Here is a 21531-nt window from a genome sequence, read left to right as displayed (position 1 = left end):
ATATCTATTTCATAAAATCATAGAACGGGAGGAAGTCTTGGGAGATCATCTCCCTCCAGGCGAAATGAGACTGTTTTGTGCTGTTTGATTGGATTCTGTGGGGACAGATTCTGGAACCCTTGTTCAAGGTACAGTCTATTGCTTCACCACCTTATTATTATTCATCCAGAAATTCTTGTGCAGCGTGAGACACCATGCTGCCTTGGCTGCTTCATCCGAACAGAGACAGGGAGATCTCATGACCATTGGTTTCATGGAGAAAGGCTGCTTTAGTCCAAGTCCAGATATTCTGAATGTATATGGCCACCTTTTTTATTTCTGACAATGTAGTGGCTTAATTGGGTTTTCAGATTCTAAACTGCTTTTCTAAGCAGTGCTTTCAATTATAAAAGATTTAGTGTTCTCATGGAACAACTGTTGACAAGTATCTTTATAGAAAAGCTATGGGGGTGGGTTTGTTTTCACAAAGAGCTGCTTTGTAGTTTCAAGCGAGGGTATGTGTTAAAATATATATACTTCATTCTATTTATAAAGTTAATAATGTGATTATTTTCATTATCTAAAAGTATATTTTGACATTCATCATCTCAAATATAAGGCTACGTAAAATTAGACACAGCAAAATACCTGCAAGGTACTATTGTGTTTCTTGAAACATGTGAGGGGGGTCCCTGTATTTTCACACAGCCCGTTAACTTGTACCTGGATAGATTGTGCCCCATAGTAACAAGTGGTCACCACTTGGTTATATACTACAGGCAAAGTCATCTTGCATTGAAAGGTAAAGATGCCCTGCAGTGCTTGGGTATTGTCCTTCCAACTCAAAGGATTCCTCTTAAACTGCACAGCGGGGCTGGAGGAGCTTCTAACTGCTCTCAGTCCTCCAACATTTTGTTTTAATCACACGCACAGCTGATAGCTGGATTCTTGTGGTGACCACCTGGGTCAGCTGTGTGTTGATAATTCCTGTGTATTTTTGCTGATGTTTAGATTATGACTACCTTGTGGTAACTGATAGGATAGAAACTCTGTTTTTACATTTTCACATTAATGTGACAGGTAATACTTTTATAAAGGTATGAGGTTTAATGTGGAAACTCTCATGCTAGCTTTTGAAGGCTTGTCGATTGATTCTAAACTTAAGTCTATACTTAAAAATCAAAATCTGTTCGGTAGATTAGTGTGCATTACATGTCTTATTTAATAAGATACATTCATTCTAATGATTATAACATTCAGTTTGAACTCTATACATTATAATTTGGATTGATGTTCCACCAGATGATGTTTTCCATAATATGACATCACCTGTGTTTCCTTGCCACAACCTAACTTCACAGAGGCTTTCCTATTTTAAAAATTTCATATTTAATAATTATTTGAATAATACTCTACTGTTATGTGTATTCTATAAGACTTCCAACTACAGCTATGCAGATATTATAATTTACATTTTGAAGATTTTGAGCTCATAAAAAGTGTTTTGTTTGTTTTGTTTCTGATGTGCCAGGGTTGCTTGCATATGATCATGTGTTCCTCTTCAAGTTATCGCTTGGCTAACAGCAGTATAACTAAATATAAAAACAGAAACTTCTTGGAAACACATGCTAAATTCTTCCTAAATCGTTAGCCAAGTGAGAGGATAAGACTTAAATAAACAAGAAAACAGGCCGTTATTCCACCATTGTATTTTTAAGTAGTTATCTATGAAAACGTGCTTCACTGGAAGGGTAGTATTTTATTTAATTTACGTTTGTTCTGGGCTGTGAATATGCTTTGCTGCAAGAAGACCTTGAGGAAACTTTGAAGGATTTCTATTGTTCTGATGCAATTTGTAACTATATTCAGAAATTGGAATGTTTCTTTTTTTAATCCCTAGGCTCTTATAGGGTTTCTCTAGGCTGTTTTTCCTTTCACTGTTTTGTGCAAAGAAATACCATCCTTTCTAGGCCATAATGCATCCGAATGAAAGTGTGCAGATAAAAGAATTGAAAAGAATGTCTGCTGAGATGTAAAGCTCATTAAGATTCCTTTAATTACTCACATTCAGTACATGAGAAAACACATTCTATAGTAAGACCACTCAGCTATGTTAATCTGCTATTATTTAGGCTATGGATTTACAAAACAGGAACATTTATATTCATCATTCAGCATTGTTTAGAGAAAGTATTTTCTCCTTGATGTGACATAGTCTTCACAGTGTACCTTGTGAATACACTAAAGCTCCCTCAGAAAAGTCCCAAAGAGAAGAAACCTGAAAAGAACCCATGCTCCCCGATTTGACTGACCCAAACTTATTTTTCCAAGAACACTGGAGACATGCAAATCACAGTCAGGTAAATGCTGCTTCAACACATTCCTGAAGATTCTTCTCTGTGCACCTGAAGTAACACTTTACAAGGTCTAGTCCCGATTTCAGAGAGGTTCTAACTTTCCACCCCCAGATACCATGTGTAGGGTTGGAATTTCACTGATAACTTCACAGTCAGGGACAGCACACTTCTCACACTCAAGTCCAGGTAATAAATATGTTAGTCTTTGTTGCCACATGGTTTCTCCCACAGATACTCCACCATGCTACTGCTGAACCTGCAGAAACAATTCAACTGATAAAACTTTATTTGAAAAAGCATGTTGTGGGCCTACTGACCCGTTGTAAGGTAGTTTGTCGTATAATCATGTTTAGTTTTTCAGAGCTAAAAGTAAGAACCACAGACATTGCACAAGGTAGAGCCCAGGGATCATTTAAAAATTCTTCCTGATATTCCTGATGTCCTGTTTTCATGGTAATGGTAGCCTGATAGTAATTAGGCTTCTTTTTACTTGCAAATATGTAGCTTCCCAGCATAGCTGCCTTCAAGAACTGTCTTCATAGTCTTATATAGGCACTCTGCTTTCTTGTAAAATGATGCCATTTTTTCTCAAATGGGTCAGTCAAAAAAAATGCATAGGTCTACTGGGCCAGCGCCTCCTATAACCAGGACCAAATACTCCAGATGCACAACTTCAGCTGGCATCAAGTATGTAGCAATCCTTAGAAATAACATTTTACTGTTCACAACTGCTATCAGTATGAAGACTTGCAGAAAATGTCACATTAAGGCAGTTTCTTTATAATACATTGGGGACTCTCCATTGTGTGACCAAACTATTGGTTTGTTCATCTCCCCTGGCAAAACTTGGGATGTTTCATTAATACTATGTGAAAGACAGTTTCACCATTTTAAGACTGAGTTGCTGCAGTTGTGTAGTTATAAGGAGCAGCACCGTTTGAATGATGCAGAAGGATATTTCAAAATATTATGCAGCAGCAGTTTCGGGTTTAATTGTCTGCAGATGGTAGATGATCTATTTTCCTTACTCGCTGCCACATTTCTAATAGCACCCAGGCTGTTCCATGTAAATTAGTAATCTTTCATGCAAGCCTGTCCTTAATTTTCCAATATTTTTTCTTTGCATCATTTTCCAGCTGTATCATGTTACAACTGACGTTTTAATTTTGTATTTTTTTCAATATCTGTGTGTCATAAATGTTAACTACTTACATGCAACTGCTGAGCTCTGCAGGCAAGCCCAGGTCATCTGGTCCACCTCAACTATACTAATCATTTCTTTGGTCATATATCAATCAGGACAACTGTAGCAAAAAAAAAAAAAAAAAGAATACATCTTAGATTGTATTTTAAATTAAGATGTATTTTTATAATTTTTTCATGTAAAGAAATATTGTTACCAATGGAAATCTTTATGAAATGTATTTATCAGAGAAATTGCTCTCTATAAAAATCTTTCTAATGAGAAGGATACCGTTCTTAACATTGATGATACCAGCAAAAGAGAAAATACTGTGAATTTGCCAATAGAATTTTAAATAACCTAATACATTTTCAGAGCCTAATGTTAAAAATCATCAGGATCAGTGAAAAATCTTTATAGGTCGTGGTCAAGTACAGTGGAAACACCCACAAATTTTCAACTTAGAGCTAACAATTTTGGTTTTGTATTATTTAATTTTTCTTTTTCTTCTTCCCTTGATCTGTCTGAAACTTTAGCCAAAGCTTGCAATTGGGTCACAGTTAGAAAGCCTACTGCATGACTAGGGCTTGTTCAAGAGAAAAGAATTTAGAAAATTCAACACCTGGCTATGTTTTTTTTTTTAATTTTTAATTTTTTTCGCCCTTTCCTTTTTGTTGTTGTTGGAACAAAGTTGAGACGGTTTGATATACTGATGGGATTCTTCTTGCTAGCCTAGCTTCAGTCTGGCTTTTTTTTCCCTCATGCATGCTGACCTGGAAATCCTCTTTGCCTTAGCTGCGATAATCGTGACTCAGCTTACAACACCTTACATTCGCATCGCCCCTGCTGCAGGCGACGGCCAACTAACAGGTCAGACGTTCAAGTCTAGATGAGTCATCTTGCCCATTTCCTGCTCATTTTTCTCAGCTTTGTTTCCCCTCTACATCTCCTCCTTTGCTTAAGGCCTGTTGATCATGCTTCAGACCCTTGCTTCAGAGTTGTGCTCATACTGAATTCGATAATATGCCTGGCCTCTTCTCTGTGCACATGTGTGTCCTTGCATCAAGTATGACTCCACTGCATGTTTTCATTGTGTGTCTGGTCTGTTAATCTGTTTCTTTCTAGCCTAATGCGATACAGAGGTGAAATTTGCTGGACCTGCAATAGCACTAACATCAATTTACAGCATTCTAGACAATATAAAGATGTAGCCCCAGTTTTCCAAATTCATATAAAAAGGCCTTGAGATTTGGGGGTGAGAGGGGTTTGTTTTTCATCTTGCAGAGTTTAGTTGGCACTTGCATTCCGCAGTACACAATCTTGTCTGCCAGTGTTATTAAATAATCTACCCAAAGCTGTTTAGGGTGACACTGTTCAAATAGCTTTTTATGTCCGTACAATTGTTGCAAGCTTATTGTATTCCTTATTGATCTTTTTTTCAAAGCAAAACATTCTTTTATAAAGCAGTGGCATATCTGCAAGTCAAATGCATTGAATAATTTAGCAAAGTTTAGAAAAATTGAATGACTTAAAATCATGAATATGAACTGTGTGCTGCCTCATACCTCAAGAAATTATAGTATTTTGAAAAGTTCATGGAAATACAGAATTCAAAGATAGGTCTGTGGGTCAAGTGTCTGGCAAGTAGTTAAAATGCCAGTTAAGGCTTCCACCCCCATCCCACACTGGAGTACATCTCCTGTTCCTGATTCCAGCTTCCTGCTGATGCAGACTCTGGGAAGTAGCGGGAATGGTTCAGGTCATTGGATTCCTGTGACCGGTGTAGGAAATTAGGCTTGCATTCCTGACGTTAGCCCATGCTCAACCCTCCCTTTTGTGAGCAACTGGGAGTCAGTGGGTCAGAGTACTACTTCTCTATTTCTATCTCTATTGCTCTCAAAAAAATGAAAAAAAAAAGAGGGGGATACATTTATCTTGGTGAAAAACACTTGAAGTTCACAAATAAAAAGATATGATTTAAGTAATCATAAATAAATGGATTATAAAAACTGTAATGTGGATTTTTCATTAATTTCTTTTAGCTACTTTCATTAATTTCTTTTAGCTACATGAATTTTAAAGTTTTTATACCAGAATTAGCTTATCTTTTGATTCTATCTTTCCATGAACTTTTTGGAGTATCCTTTTGTATCAAGAGAAATTAACTTGCTCACTCTTACCGCCACTGAAAATATTGTTACCTCTGTAAACTCAAATAGAATCCAGTAAATTACTATAGATTGAAAAAAAGATCACTACAGATTGAAGGTGAGTAGTTAGTGTACTCCAGAAGATAAACTTTGTTTTCCTGCAACAAAAGCAAATTATTGTCAAGATTTCCAATATTAATTATGGGGACAGGGTTCACAATTCTGGTTTCAGAAAGTCTATTGATGTAACTTACTGCATGTAGTTTAGGCAAAATTAAAGTCAAGTAAACAATGTACAATTACTTTCCATATAATGTCTGATCCAGCAGGTATGTGTGTTTGTAACTAGAAAATATTCCCTAATATTAAAAAAAAATGATAAAGCTTAATTTCTGGTAAGAAGTGATCGATATTAGGGTAGTACTGTGAGTTCACAGTTTTAGACCATGAAACAACTGAGACTTGGGAAAATTACAGACTGCATTTATAAGGGTGAGCAAATGTAGAATAAGTCTTTTTCCCTCTCCACTGGTATTCTACACATGTTCTTGTTCCTCTGTTTCAGAGCCTAAACTTCACGTTTGCTGACCGTTCTATTTCCCTAGCTTTTAAATTTGTTTTGAGTACTTACCTTTTACTGATTGAAGTTGTGCTTGCTACCCCAATAAACGTGCTTGAGGTATGGTGTCTCAGCATAAGTCCTCCCACTTAAAAACTTAATGTTTAGGAATTGGCCTATGGTACTCTGTGTGGGAATATGTGCCCATCTTAAAATTTTATCTGGGATCCTTGGTCTGTGCCCCCCATTATGTCTGAGCTAGCCATAGACTCATCAGTAACCCTGAGAAGTGAATTGTCCCCATCCTCTTAGAACAAATACAACTGCCTATCCCCTTTATCAAGCTTTGCCTGTAATCTACTTGCAGCTTCTGAGCATGAATAGGGAACCTTTTATGGGTCAAGAGCCTCAGGAGTACTTTCAGCATTATTTGTAAACCATCCAAATTATGAACTGAAAAAATTAGCTTTCTATAGATTTGTTGAATTTCCAGTCCACCAGCGTTTATCTCAGCAGGGATAGACCAAATGATGTAGGGGATCTCAGGCCAAACATTCTCTACGCCACGTTAGTAGACCTTTCTCTTGAAAGCTTGCATGATTACAAAGAATCCCCTTAAAGTAGCCCCGTTCACATGGCTTTTGGCTCCACTAAGTGTTGGTACTTTGGCTCTGGTCATTGCCGCTATGTATATGGGGCAACCATTCTCCCAAGGACTGAAGGGTACCAGTATTGAGGAGTTGGTTTGTTAGAGATGATACTGATTGGAGAGTCGGCCTCAGACATTGGTAAATGCCTGCTCTTGCTCTTTCCTTACTGCTGGTTTCAGTGCTGGTCAATCTGACTCAGATTAATTCACACTTAAGTCACATTGATTTCACATTTTCTATTTGTCTCAGTCATCAGCCTACTTCATTTTTTAAATTCATGATTGAGACTGCACATCTGAATCTTAGTTCAGTCAGCCATTTTTTACATTAATTAAGCACCTTCTGTGTGCCAGGTCTGGATTTACTAACTTTAACTAACTAACTAACTCACGGTATCTAACTATCACATTAGCATCAGATCTGTTTGCACTCAGATCACAAGCAGCATGTACACATCCTCTTATAAATTAAAGAAATGAGTGCTACACTGCTTGTTTAGTGCAGACAGCAGTGTTTTTAACTCATGGGAAACAAGGACATTTGTTTCAAAACTTTCTCCGCTGAGGAAATGCCCATAGAAAGTGTTCTGAATATTCCTGTGTGACACAACAGACAATTCTAGTTTTGCTTGCTAGATCAATCCCATCTCTTCTAGAAGCCAACAAGAAATACAGAATGAGTATATTGGGTATATTCAGAAGTGTGTTCAGGTCTTTCATTCATTTTGTTTTAATTGTGCTAATTAAATCAAGCACCTGCACATGCCATTTGATGCTTCGCTTACGTTGGGAAGCTTGCATTGGCTTCCCAATGCAATTGCATTGTGAGTCCTTTGTGTGATTGCTGCTATTATGCCAGCAAATGGTGCCTAGTTCGTTTGGCCTCCATGTGAGTAGAATCTCTTGAGCTTGTCCAATACTAAGAAAACATGCCCCTTGATGCCTTGATGCCCACACTGAGCCCTGTGCTGGGTGCCAGTGAACATGCTCATATATAACTCTTGGTTGAGGTGGTTGAATGAATGAATGGCCTGGATGCCATGATGGTTCCATGGAAGGACCTCTGCCCATAGAATGTATGTATGTTAAAAAGAACTGCAATAGCTATTTATTAGTTTAATTTCTGTTTCCCTATTTCTGTTTCCAAAAACAATAACAAAAAGAAAACAGTCCCCATACACTAGAGTTAGGAGATTGTGAAAGGGATCAGAATATTGTATCAAAATCAAAGTCTCATTCACCTAAAACTCCTACTAGAGAGAGTGAGCACAGAGAAAGTTCTAGAAAATGACATTGTTTATAGCCTATGGCTTATTCTCTCTACCTTCTGTTCCACTATAGAGAGTTAGTCATAGGGAGAAAAGAGAAAGCTGTACACAGAAGAAATTTTACTTTAAGAGGCTTAAAATTAATTTTATAAATTCAAGCTTCTTAATTCATATTAAGATCTTTCTGTTTTTGATTAAATAACCCAGCCAACGCTGAGATACTATAGAGAATGATTTCTTTATGCAAAATTTCATCAACCATTTCATTTAACCATGCATCTAATATGATAAGATCTGTAGCTTGGAGTATTTATAAACAAGAGACTCCTGGGATTCAAGTACAAAAGAGATATCATGTATAATTTCTTGCTAGATGCAATAAATACTTCAGAGAGAAATAGTTATTCAACAGCTAGTCAACAGTTATTCCCACATAAAGTTTCAGGTTTGGAAAAATGTGCATGGAGCACATTCCTGTACTGTGAAAGATGAAATACAGGCAGAAATTATTAAGGGTAGTGAAAGCAGGTTTGCTTAGTGACTGCTAACAATGGGGTTAGGAGTTGAGCTCTGAGTGTCTCAGATATACATGAGCCTTTTCAAAGAAGGATAAAAAGGGGCAAGTCTGCAGGAAGGGGTTTGGTGGATCTCCTAGCTGACCTTCCAGGAGCCCAAGCAGTCTTGGAAAAAAATCCTAAGGGATTTCTTTTTTTTTATCCTTCACATGGCTCTTAAAGCAAATATAAGGATATTTCAAAAAGTTAGTGTTACAGAGAAAAAAAAAAAAACTTCTCAACTTTCAAAAATTGTTTGCACCCAAATAAACATTGTTTGGTTCATTTTCCATGAACTTTCGGAAGTGCTCTTTTAGAGAGAAGGTGCTTTGTTTTTTGTTTGTTTTGTTTTGTCTTTTAAATCACTGAATACCCTCTGAGAGGAAAGAGGGTGCAGAATTTACAGAGAAGGTCCTGTGCTCAGATTCTGTGCCAGAGCCAGCCACCTGTGTTCTTCCCTGATCGTGGCCGGTGGGAGGGAGACATGGCATTGCATTTCTCTGCTGTGCATAGCATGCTTACCAAGATAAGACTCACCTCCACGGGTCCCACAGATCACACAGCGAGTTGCATAGTGGCATCACTGTGCTGGGAGCCCTAGGTCCCTCCAGCTCGGGACAGGTTGGACCCCCATGTAGACAGCCTCTCCTGGACCCTACAGGCCTCAGCAGATGCCCACACATATTCTGACACCATGGAATTCTCCATGTGCATTCTCACCGGCTCTACTGGCGCTTGGCTGCCTTGTACTTCCTCTATGCATCGTGTTTGTTTCCCGCTCTCAAAAAAGCCCACCACCCTCCTCTGCTTCTTTCCCATTCTTCCAACGATTGCAAAGAGAAATGCAGGAAGTAGGTGTATACCTTGGATCCCAGCCATGGGTGTGGTCCGCTGATCAATGACATCTCCTGCACCTGCGGTGGCAGAATACTGATGCTGCCCCAAAACAGAGCTGCTCTGAGCCTTGAGGCACGTGTACACACACCCTAGGGTACTGTGGTCAGGCCCTTCTCCTCCTCTTCCTCATTGTGCCCTTTCTTCTGATCTTTTGGGGCAGCCTTGACACATCAGGCCTTCCTCAAGCCCCTGAGATTACAAGCTGCTGAGTCGCAGAGGAGGACACTTTTACTTAGGCACACAAAAATCATTTTGAAGTGTATTACCAACAGCCCAAGGAAATTTCTGGGACTTTCCTAACAAGTTTCTCCAAATCAAATATCCCATGTCAGCTCTGGGCAAGAGCTGAAACCAGCAGGAGGTCTTTAAATGTGGAGGTGACTTTAAATTTGGGTTACGGGGAAGGAGGGATGAGAGATCAGGGACAGCAAGAATCTCAAGTCTTTGATTTCACAGTTGCTCATTATGCAGTTACTGTGTCCCAGACCATCAGTATTCATTACCATGCCACAGATACTCAGAGCTGAGCCCACTGCCAAAGGTCGGATCCAACGGTTCTCTGTGCTCTCTGCAGATCCTGGAACGCCTCCAGGGGACTGTGCAGAAGCTTCTGTTTATGACAAGTGTAGGTGGCCTTGTGCTGATAGCATGGGGCTGTAGAACTAAATTGCTCAGGTTCGTATTCAAGCAATGTCCCTTACCAGCACTGTGACCTTAGGCAAGTTACTGTATATCTCTTTACCTCCGTATCCTCAGCTGTAAAATGGGACTGAGAGAGGTGCTTAGTGTAAAGATTGTTGTCAGTATTAAATGAACTAGCAAAGTACACAGTAATCCCTCAAAAAACAAAGTTAGCTATGATTGTTTTCTGTCTTCACACATTTCTTTAAATCATGGGAGGAAATGTGTTCTTTCATTGACTCATTAAACACAGTGCAGCCCGTAACACCCAGCCAGTCTTCCAAATCATTCACCGAATGGCTAAATAAATAACAGTTTATGAGCTTTCTTGTTAAATTCACTCCTAGGTATCTTATAGCTTTTGTCATTGGAAGGAGTAAGTTCTTTTAATTTTTTTTATCTGTTTGATGGTGATTACAGGGTTGATCAGGGTGGAAAGGATTAAGGATGATGGAAAAGTGAGTGAAGTAATTGCCTCCTAATTCTCCATTTCTTTTTATCTCTGAGGGAAGGGATGATGTAAAGGAGGAGGCCACATCCAGCCTCCCAAATATCCCAGCACCCAGGGGTGGGGAACTGCCACCCACTATCAACCAAAGGTCCCACTGTGGTGCATGTTCTGAGGGTTCTGACCAAGTGGTTTGGATAGATGTGCAATGCTGTCGATTTCACTGATCCAAAGGTGATGCAGTCCTCCCAATGCCCACTGGCTAATGTAGACGACCTCAAGTTTCCATTCACCCAGATTTTTGCAGCATTGTCTGCAGGGGTAGTTGTCCAATTTGCTCTGTTCTTCTTCCCCTGCTTTGGTACCACATGGGCTGCCATATTCTCCATGTGCATCAGGGTCTGCATCCAGAGCTATACCTTCTTACTCGTGGGCAGGACCGAGGATCAGGGTCAGGTAACATGAGCCCCCCAGATGCCTACTCCCGGGTCTCAAACCTGGCATCCTCCTTGCAGGCAGGCCCCAGGACCTGGGTCAGATGACCTGAGCGAGCCTTAGGAAGGAGTAAATTCTAAACAAATTTTGGCTAAGGGCAGGAATTTTAAGAAGCTGGTTTGTCTTGCCTGCTTTTAAATGACTTTATGGTCTTACAAAGCAAGTTTCTTCTTCATGCATGCATCTTTTAATTCAGTGTACTTTTCCCACTGCAAATGAAGCAAATCAGTGGCTTCTCAACTCACTTATAAAAGGATACTTTTCATCAACTCATTCATTTGGCAAAAGCCATTAAAAATATTTAACCCTATTTTTAAAAATAAATGACCCAACCCTGGCACCAGGCTGCATCTCTTCGCTTGCCTGCCTCCACTCATCAGGGCTAGTGAGGGAGCCTTGGTACCCCCTGGAGCGATAGGTAACCCAGGACAGGGGTAAGATGTGGACAGATGCCATATTTCGCTGGCGCACATATTCTTTGCTGATAAGATGAAGACATAACTGAAATCAGCTCCTAGCCACACTTAGAAGCTGAGGGGACCTGACATGGCTTGAAAGCCGTAGGGTTGGTTGGTCACTGAACTTCAGTGCAGTCAGTGGCAGCAGCAGGTGATAAGTGAACTGCCAGCTGTGACGACCTGCTGAAAGGTCATATGGCTAGAGAGCCAGAGGGATGTGTGAGGAGAGCAGTAAGGTTGTCCAGGCAGATAGAGGCGGACTGTGACCTGGTGTGTTCAGCAAAGGACTTTAGTCTTGATTCTGAAAACAGTGGATAATCACTGAAACATTTTCAGGAGGAGAAAATGGGGTCAGATTAGTAGGCCATAGGACAAAAGACTGAAAGTAAAACTCAAATAAAAGATGGTTCAACAATCTAGAAAGGAACCCAGTACGTAGATATGAATAGAAGAGGCCAAATGCTGGGAAATTAGCACAGTGTGCCTTGACCTTGGGCAGTTGGTCACCTGCAGCCGGCGCAGAGGAGCACCTGATGGGAATTGAGGGGCAGCGCCAAACTTATCAAAGGGACTCTTTGAACTCCAGTTGGAAGGAATGGTTCCATCAAGCCCTTCACATGAGATGTCTACTTCATTTCTGTTGAGAATTTGTTCCTGGGGTGCGTATAGTCAAAGCAGCTTAAGGATAATGAAGCTCAGCAATGTAACTTGAATGTTTAGGCACCGAGACCCGTTCCTGCAGCCATGAACAGCAGCTAGCTTTATCTTGCTGTTGCGGGAGTTCACTCATTAGACTCAGACTTTATCCACGGAGAGTGTGGATTGTGTTTACTGTGAAGTATTTGTCCAAACATATAGAAGTGCTTTGGTCTCCAGGTACAAGGGGCATATGACATGCATCTTCAAATCACGCAACCCTGGCACAACCTGCCAGGCAAGGCTTGTACAGGTGAGGCATTCTTGGGCAGGCTAATATTTCCCAATGGAAGAACTTGTTCACAACATTCCCTTGAGAGTGTGAACTAATTTCCAAATTGCATCTTTTTATAAAAAAAAAAGATTAGTGGTGGTTGTTGGAAAGTCACATTCACAGAGAGGAGAGACAGAGATCTGTCTAATGATTCACTCCCACAAGTGGTTGCAACAGCCAGAGCTGAGCCAATCTGAAGCCAGGACACCAGAGCCTCTTCTGGGTCTCCCACACAGGTGCAGGGTCCCAAGGCTTTGGGCCATCCTTGACTGCTTTCCCAGGCCACAGTCAGGGAGCTGGATGGGAAGCGGGGCCAGGGATCAGAACCAGCACTCATATGGGATCCCAGCGCATGCAAGGCAAGGACTTTAACCAGTGGGCTATTGCACTGGGCTCCAAATTGCATCTTTTGAAAATAACACCGCTGCCACTGAGGCACATCCAGCTGTGACGGCAGCCAGGCTAACTGGCCTTCCAGGAGGTGCCCCTGGACACCACTGGGCAGCCTTCCTCCCAGCAGATTGATGACACACATGGCATTCAGTGGAATGTTCAGCTTCAGGGAGCTGTATGCTGAGCGCTGGCCTCTGCTGTACTGAGAAAGCATGCAGGCACTCATTGACTCATTTATCTATCCGTGGCTTCAATGAGCTGCGCATCATTTGGCGAGCTTGCAGAGCGTGAGCTCTGCGTGAAAGCAGGAAGAACTCCCAGAGAGTAACAAAAACCCTTCCTCTCTGGGGACTTCACAAGGCCTTCCTTCGTTGGCAGCAGCATAGAAACTTCCTAAGTATTTCTTTTTGGTGAATTTAAACTGTTGCTAGTCATAGAGATAATGCTAATGGAATACATTGACATATATTTAGATGTATTCCAAGCATAATACCTCTTTGATGCATTGTTTTCAGTGTTCAGAACTTCAGCTTCACCTTTTGAGAGGATTTTGGCCAAACCAAAAAAAAAAGGAGGGAAAAAAGATCTCCCTTACTTTTCCTTTAAATAAAAATGGCCAAACTCTTCATTAATGCTGCTACTCAACTGATTAGAAAGTGGTTGGATTAGAGCTACCATTTACCAACTAAGCAGAGTTTTTTTGATCAAATGTAGTATATGTAAACATGAAAAAGTCAGAGTTCAGACAGCTGCCTTGGGCATTTCATAGTAGTAATTGACTATCTCACTGCTGTCTGTATTTCCTGAATTGAAGACTAACACAGGAAATCGGTGTGAGGAGAATTCAGTGGGAATCTGAGCATCTCTTCCAAGACTTCTTAAGGATTCTGAAATTTCCTTCTCAGCAAGAAAGAATATAAAATGAGGGGAAATTTTTATTCTTTGTGCAAAACCAGCTGACTGCATTTTAATAGGCTGTAGTGTCACTGTTGATTTATTGCCCTTTTTTGTTCTTTTATGTGTTATATTTGTCATTTTGCTATGGCAGTTTCATCTATAAAACAGCATAGTTACAAGGAAATGGTGAGAGGATGCAGGACGCCAGGGGAGATTCTGTTCCCCATTCCTTGTCATTTTTTTGCAGTGCAATATTGAGTCAAATGTCAGGTATTCGATTTTGGAAGTAATGCATTTTCAAAGTTGTATATTGCACTGAAATAGTATTGCTTCCATTTTTATCACATAAACTTGAGAATTTCTATGTAAAAGGTTTTCAGGATATAACAACAATTTAATTTTTCAATATGCTTTTATGTTGTCTTTTTCCACCAGCACTGTGATGAAGGAAAACAAATGGGATATTTAATGAACTTTTATTTACTTGAGGTATAAAAATTCCTGGCTTGAAGGATAAATTGGGATTTATCCACTTTTTAATTTTGATATTAATCTGACATCTTATGCATCTTAATATAAGCCAAGGTGTTGGCAAAATGCCGTGAAAACAAAGTACTTTTAATTTAAGAACTACTAGTTAAAAATTTTTGCATGAACTATGTTTTACTAAGAATTATTCTCACATTTTGTATAAAGAAATGCATTATTTCAGTTTCATAGTAAAATTCATCATTGATATTAAGAAAAGTGGAGAAGCATTGGATTTTTTAAAGTAATTATGAAAGTTGAGTATTAATGTCTAGTTTCCTAAGTCTTTATTCAAGTAACTCACACACTTAATTGTCCACTGCCATAGACAATTTCCATTGCAATATTTCGATAATTATCCCTTTATTTTCTTTAAAATATTACAACAGTTCAAAATATAAGTATTCAAGGTTAATTCCAACAGCCTTCTGTCTAAGAATCCCAGTGAATTTCACTCAGGATTTACAAGCAAAGGCCCAGCTAGTGCTGTTAGGTGCTTAACTTTTGGATTGGTTTCTCTTGTAAATAATTTTAAATTACTGTAAGATGCCGTTTAGTTCAGAGATCTTGGGAATATCTATGGCTGTGATTCAGTGTATTTCACAGAATGCACAGGAAGTTGGATTTTCCATCATCTCAAGACAGTAGAACATCAAAGAAACAATAGATGGAGAAAATAATAAATCAGAATGAATGATGCTGCTTTTTGAGAAAATTCTTGTTTTTAATTCCACACCAACTGTGTAAATAACCAAAGGAGAAACCAGGCCTAGAGGGTGAAAAAGGAAAAGCATAGTCCTCTTTTTTAAAAAAAGATTTATTATTATTATTATTATTATTATTATTAATTGCAAAGGCAGATATACAGAGAGGTGGAGAGGCAGAGAGGAAGATCTTCCTTCCGAAGGTTCACTTCCCAAGCGGCCGCAATGGCCAGTGCTGCGTCAATCCAAAGCCAGGAGCCAGGAACTTCATTCCGGATCTCCCGTGTGGATACTGGGTCCCAAGGCTTTGGGCCATGCTTGACTGCTTTTCCAGGCCACAAGCAGGGAGCTGGATGGGAAGTGGGGCTGCTGGGATTAGAACCACACCCAAATGGGATCCTGGCACGTTCAAGGTGAGGACTTTAACTGCTACGCTATCGCGCTGGGCCCAAGATTTTATTTATTATTTGTAATGGAAAAGCAGATTTACAGATAGAAGGAGAGACAGAGAAAAAGATGTCTGCTGGTTCACTCCTCTAGTGGCCGCTATGACCAGAATTGAGCTGATCCAAAGCCAGAAGCCAGGAGCTTCTTCCAGCTCTCCCACATGGCTGCAGGGTTCCAAGGCTTTGAGCCATCCTCCACTGCTTTGCCAGGTCACAAGCAGGGAGCAGGATTGGAATGGAGCAACTGGAACATGAACTGGTGCCCATTTGGGGTCCCAGCTCATGCAGGGTGAGAATTTTAGCCAGTGCACGTGCCCCAAAACATAGTCATCATAGCAGAAGTTCTTTGCCTTTTGAACTTATGAGAACTTGTTCAGTGCTATCTAATAAGCAAAATGTGATAGACAGAGACTATAAAATTGTGCTTTGTTGAAAATGTCCCACCTTCCATATCTATAACATGCACACATACAGTACTTTCCTGTGTTTAGAATTGTCATGATCATTTTAAAGAAATAGGATCTTGAATTTTGCTTTTAAATTTGATTCTTTCTCAAGCCATGGCTCATCCAGCTTCGCTCTCATTTCTTCTTTATCTTGTTTTATCTGGGAAGTTGTCCTATGAAAAAAGAAAAATCACCCTCCTTTGAACTATATTGCATGCAAGATGACCTGTGCTGTTTGTTTCTGGAGCATCGCTCTTTAAACATGACCATTTGTAGGGTAAAATGTAACCTTTGCATGCTGGATTTAAAGAGAATGATCACAGATTTCGAAGAAATTTCAGGCTTGTAGTGGGACACTGAAGATAAAGCTGAGCTTCCTGCTGGTACTTCTGCTTCTGCTGACTCCCATAATGGCAAATGCCAGGGTCACAGCCTCCTTCAGTCCACTCCCGAGGGGCAGAAAGGATCCTTCATGGATATGACCAGCTTCACTTTTAAATTCACATGGCTCACTTCCTAAAGCAGTTTTCAAACATTCCCTGATGGTTTGCTGTGATTTTAATGGCATAGTTGACATGGAAATTCTGGATCCCAGAGCACGTAGTGTAGAACGCATATGCTGTAGATCAGTGATTTCAGGCTTTTGGAGTGAATCTCTTCTAATCTCCTATAATCTTAGCAATCACATTTGTTAAACTGAGAATACTATTTCATCATCCCAGAGGGCACTGTGAGGCCATAAAAGCAATAATATGTATGCAGTTGTGCACAAAGTTGGCTCCGAATAAAGCCAGAGGTGTTAGGTAATTGCTGAGCTAGATTTTGTAGTTTGTTGTAATTCTAATCCATGAGTACTTTCAACAGTGGCTCATTAATCCAGGCTACTGCCAGTCCCATGTTTGCCGCTGCGGCACCTCCAAGAGATTCAGGATTGAACTTGTGGGGAAATGCATGTGTTTTTTGATGGTACACAGGGTATTACTTACCTGAACACCATTTGGATGCTGAGGTCTCCAGGAGCACTGGAGCATGAGAGGAACATTATTGTTCTATCATCTGTCAAGACCTGAAATGAATCCCCCCACTATGGTATTTTCCATTTGCCTGTCTTTGGATTATGAACAGCATCAGAATGACCCAGGCTATTATCTGGTTGTTGGCAGTGATGGAGATGATGATAATAATAAAAGAGTAATTGCACTTTGAAATACAACTACATTATTTGAAGCAGTAATGTCCTAAAGCAATATATAACCTATGCTACACTTTCCCTTGTAGCCAAGAACACAAAATAAAACAGCAGACTCTCTGTGGTCCTGGCTATTTGGGGTTCCTTTGGTGTTCTTTGTCCTTGGTTTAAATGGGGACACGTTTTTTTTGTGTTTGTCCTTCAGTAACATCAGTTCTCAAGAGAACATGAGAGAAGGCATATTAATAGAACTCTATAAAAGTGGGTTATAGATGATCTCATTAATAACTTTTTTTTTGACACTGGGTACCAAATCAGAAAAACATAAAGTGGATTATAAAAAGAAGCCTTAGCCAGAAAGTAAGAGCTTAGCCATGAGTTTTGTTGCACGTGTAGTTTTCATTTTTAGGAGAGTAGATAGCTCTGAGGAACAGTACTTGAAAATGGGCCTGGCACCTGCCTAGCAGTTAATAAATGGCATCTGCTCAACTCATCCATCAGTATCTCGGATGAGCTTTCCCGTTGACTCTAGTAAACATCCAAGCAATACATCATTTGAGCAGTATAATTGATGTTCAATTGAACGTGTATAATACTTATTGGTATTGCTAATGATGCGATTATTAATTATGGTTTGTTATTTATTGTACTTTATTCAAGTTGAAACTCTTGGTCCAATTACACACAAAGATACTTCAAAGTTTCATGGAAAATTAATTCACATGTAAGTCCATTTTGGTGAAAAAGTTTTGAGATGCATATATTGTGTTTTCATCATACACAATTTTCACAACCTTTTTGAAGATTCATTATGCATGGGTTTTAAAACTTTTACACCCAAATAAACATTTAATTCCATTTATTCCATTTCCATGAACTTTTTGTAGTACCACATGCTGGCATACCAGATTCTGTGTGAGATTTTTATACAGACAGCTGTTGACCTTTGAGTGACTTATTTGTGGTCTCTTTTTACCCAAGACTTTATTTATAATAAACATGACAATCGTAAGATTATCTTTGTGAATTTTCTGAATGATTTTTTGAGACATTGATATTTGTGCATGTGTATGTACAAATGCATGTGAGTATTGTTTAAGATCACTTTACAGTGAGTTTCATGTGTGTTTTATGCAATGCAGGGGCTTATTAAAGGGAATTATTTCTGTTTCTTATTTATTCAATGGGAGATAAAAACATTTCTATAGTAGGAACATAGGAATGAAATCAATAAATAAAATTACTGCTAGTAATTTTTATTTTGTTAGCTTTATTTGATATTTTTCATGTTTTGTTTTTCTCTATCTCTATACCATGGCTTCCTATACCATTGCAATTATTCTCCAGCAGAATTTTTGGCCCAGTTTATAGACTTCTAAATAAATTTCACATGTTGTCATGAAAAATGGTCCAAATCCACTCAATCATTAAAAGTATTGAGTTCATATCACTTCATTCTCAACAGACACTCATTTCCTGTCTCTCTGATGTGTACCCAGTTAACTTTCTTGTCATTGATGAATATATATTTTACTGCAAAGGACAGTGGAAATATAACATTTTTGCTAGTATTTATTTCCACATCCTTTCCTTCTGTTAATCTCATTTTATCATGTTGAGATTTGGTCGGTGAATTTCTCGGTAATGACTATTGTCTGCTAAGTCCTTACATCTTAGTACTGGGCAATCCTTGGTCTTCCCAGCAGAGCCCATGTTCACATGCATCCTTTCTTCGTGCTGGCTCAGTGCCGTGGAGGATCATCCAATGGGAGCACAGATCTCTGTCCTCTCATTAAATCCTCCCTTAACTTTAAAGAGACCAAGAAATAAGAGCTTTACTTTCCACTTCCACTCCTTTCTCCTTGTTATTTCCTTGCTTGATCATTGCCCAATTTATGAGGACTTTACTATAAGAGAAGAAAGATTAAGCAGGTTAAGAGAATATTAGAAACGAGAAAGACTAAAATTAGGTTTACTACGAGATGTTTGATTCGACGAACTTGTCCTTACATGCACTGCCGACTCACAGTAAGACACAGAGCCAAGTCAAGTAACAACCACCAAGAGGAGCATCATCAGTTTCATGTCAAGGAGCTTACGGCTTAGTACATGGTATAAAGGATTTACCAAAATAACTCAATGTTGAACCTAGTAAATTCTATGTACGTGCGATAAGCAAGGTGCATTAGGCCTTGATTGGGAGAGAGGATATTTACGATGGAGCAATCCCCCAGAGTTGCCCTGCTGCCTTTGAAGGATGACGGAGTAAGGAGAGGAAGGTTTCCAAGGAGGAGGAAAGCAGCAGGAGCAAAGGCCCTGAGAAGGGAAATGGTGGGTGAAGTCAAAAAGGCCAGAAAGCAGGCTGGAGCCAGCTTGTGGAACACCTTGCTCTTTGAAGAAAGCATTGGGAAGCTCTTGGTTTCGTTTTGTTTCAGCGAAAGAGTGACTTGTTTTTGCTTTTATTTAAGACAATTCGTATGGTTGCAGTATTGCAAATGACACTTGATGTCAATTGGAAATCAAGTACAAGAATCCAGAAGAAAATTAAATTACAGCCGTTGAAGGGAAAACAGAGACAATGAAGAAAGTAAAAAGAATTGCTGTACTTATTTTGGACAATTAGAGATTGGAGGTGACAGTGGAACATTGTGTCCAATGTCAAGTGACTTTTCTTCAACTATAGAATACAAAAACCCTCCATGTTGTATTCCATTTTTCAAAAAGATTTTAAAAAATGTTTTGGAAAGTTAGATATACACAGAGGAGGAAAGAAAGAAAGAAAAACCTTAGGTCTGCTAATTCACCCCCAAAGAGGCTGCAATGGCCAGAGCTGAGACAATCAGAAAACAGGAGCCTGGAGCTTCTTCCATGTCTCCCACACGGGTGCAGGGTCCCAAGGTTTTGGGCTGTCCTTGACTACTTTCCCAGGCCACAAGCAGGGAACTAGATAGGAAGTGAAGCTGCCGGGATTAGAACCGGCGCCCTAATGGGATCCCAGCACTTACAAGGTGAGGACTTTAGCAGCTCTGCTACCACACCAGGCCCAGTGTATGCCCTTTTTTATGCTGAGGTTCAGAGTGACATTGATGTGCAACCAAATTCCATTACTTGCTCGGATTCTGTTGAACACATACCGTATTTTAGAATGAGGGGAAAGTCTGTCTTATCCTTTCTCACTAAAAACGTTGACTCCTAGTCCATAAACAAACCATGCACAGTCATTCTTCTCTTTGTAAATGCTGTTGATGTTTTCAAACATTCACGTAAAAACTTGAAGTGCCCACTCTTTAAAAGGCAGGAAGTTTGTGACTAGAAGCCAACCATGCTTCCCCTTTGAATGTCCCCGAGGGAGACAGTGTCACAGCCCTTGTTCATCCCTTCTTGCATGGATAATTGTCCTCATTCTGCTCCTGCTTCATAGTTCTGCTTCACTGTCCTGTCTGCGTTCCTTCCCTTTGATTCCACCTCTTCCACCTCACTACCTTGACCAGCAAGTCGCATTCTAAAGAATCCGCTGCCTGTCTTTCTCATCCATCTCAGATCATGTTGCTATGTGACCAAGGATTTCTTTCCTGCACTTTGTCCTGGAAGTGGTTTGTCCTCCATCATTTATCCTGTTATTATTTCAAGATTTTTACTCACTGTTGCACTGCTCTGCACTGTTTCTGTTTGTTTGTTTTGTCCCTTTGATCAGCTCTGCTCTTTACAGCTGATCAGGCTAGCATGGAACTAGAGTCTTGTCTTCCATAGCAACAGCAGTCATCTTCCGCGTCCTCTGTTTTACGTTGGGAGATGTTTTGCTGCAGAGAAATTGCCGTGGGTTTTGCAATCAGTGACACCATGATGCAGGCTGCATCGTGAGCTCCTTCTCCTGGACTCACGACAAGCTGCTGCTCCTACAGCTTCTGTTGCTTCAGTTTGCTCGTGTCTGAAATGCTATTCGTCATGGCCCACAGTGCACTGTTAAATGAAACACGTGGAAACCTGCACACAAAATAGGTGTTCTAAAAAACATTCTTTCTTCTTACCTAATTTGGTCAGTTTTTAAGCATGCTACAAATTCTTTTGTAATTATAAGGATCATTCAGTCTCTACATAGTGGAGCTAATCACTAAGTAGAGATTAATTCTACCCATCTTACTTCTTAATTTGTGTGAAAACTTTTTTTAAGTAATATGCTGATGGAGAATGGTTAACTATAAAATATTACTGTAACAAGAGATGTTTGAAAAAGCAACATTGCAATTTAAACTTTCTCCATTTTGTCAAACATATGAAGA

At 39.7% G+C, this 21531-nt stretch overlaps 1 protein-coding gene across 3 annotated transcripts in view; it reads left to right on the top strand.

Annotated features, from left to right (window-relative positions):
- The window catches only part of PTPRM (protein tyrosine phosphatase receptor type M), a 773655-nt gene that overhangs the window by 518982 nt on the left and 233142 nt on the right, over nt 1-21531 (top strand). The window contains exon 14 of one of the 3 annotated variants that reach the window (XM_040970557.1): nt 4315-4389. The exons of the other annotated variants lie outside the window; for them this stretch is intronic. Coding sequence (XP_040826491.1) covers nt 4315-4389 — 75 coding nt within the window. The remainder of the gene's footprint in view (nt 1-4314; nt 4390-21531) is intronic. 3 annotated transcript variants of the gene reach the window in all.

Source organism: Ochotona curzoniae, unplaced genomic scaffold, assembly GCF_017591425.1.
Source record: "Ochotona curzoniae isolate NIBS_2020 unplaced genomic scaffold, NIBS_Ocur_1.0 scaffold_4812, whole genome shotgun sequence".
Classification (NCBI taxonomy): domain Eukaryota; kingdom Metazoa; phylum Chordata; class Mammalia; order Lagomorpha; family Ochotonidae; genus Ochotona; species Ochotona curzoniae.
This window is presented reverse-complemented; position numbering and strand designations above follow the sequence as displayed.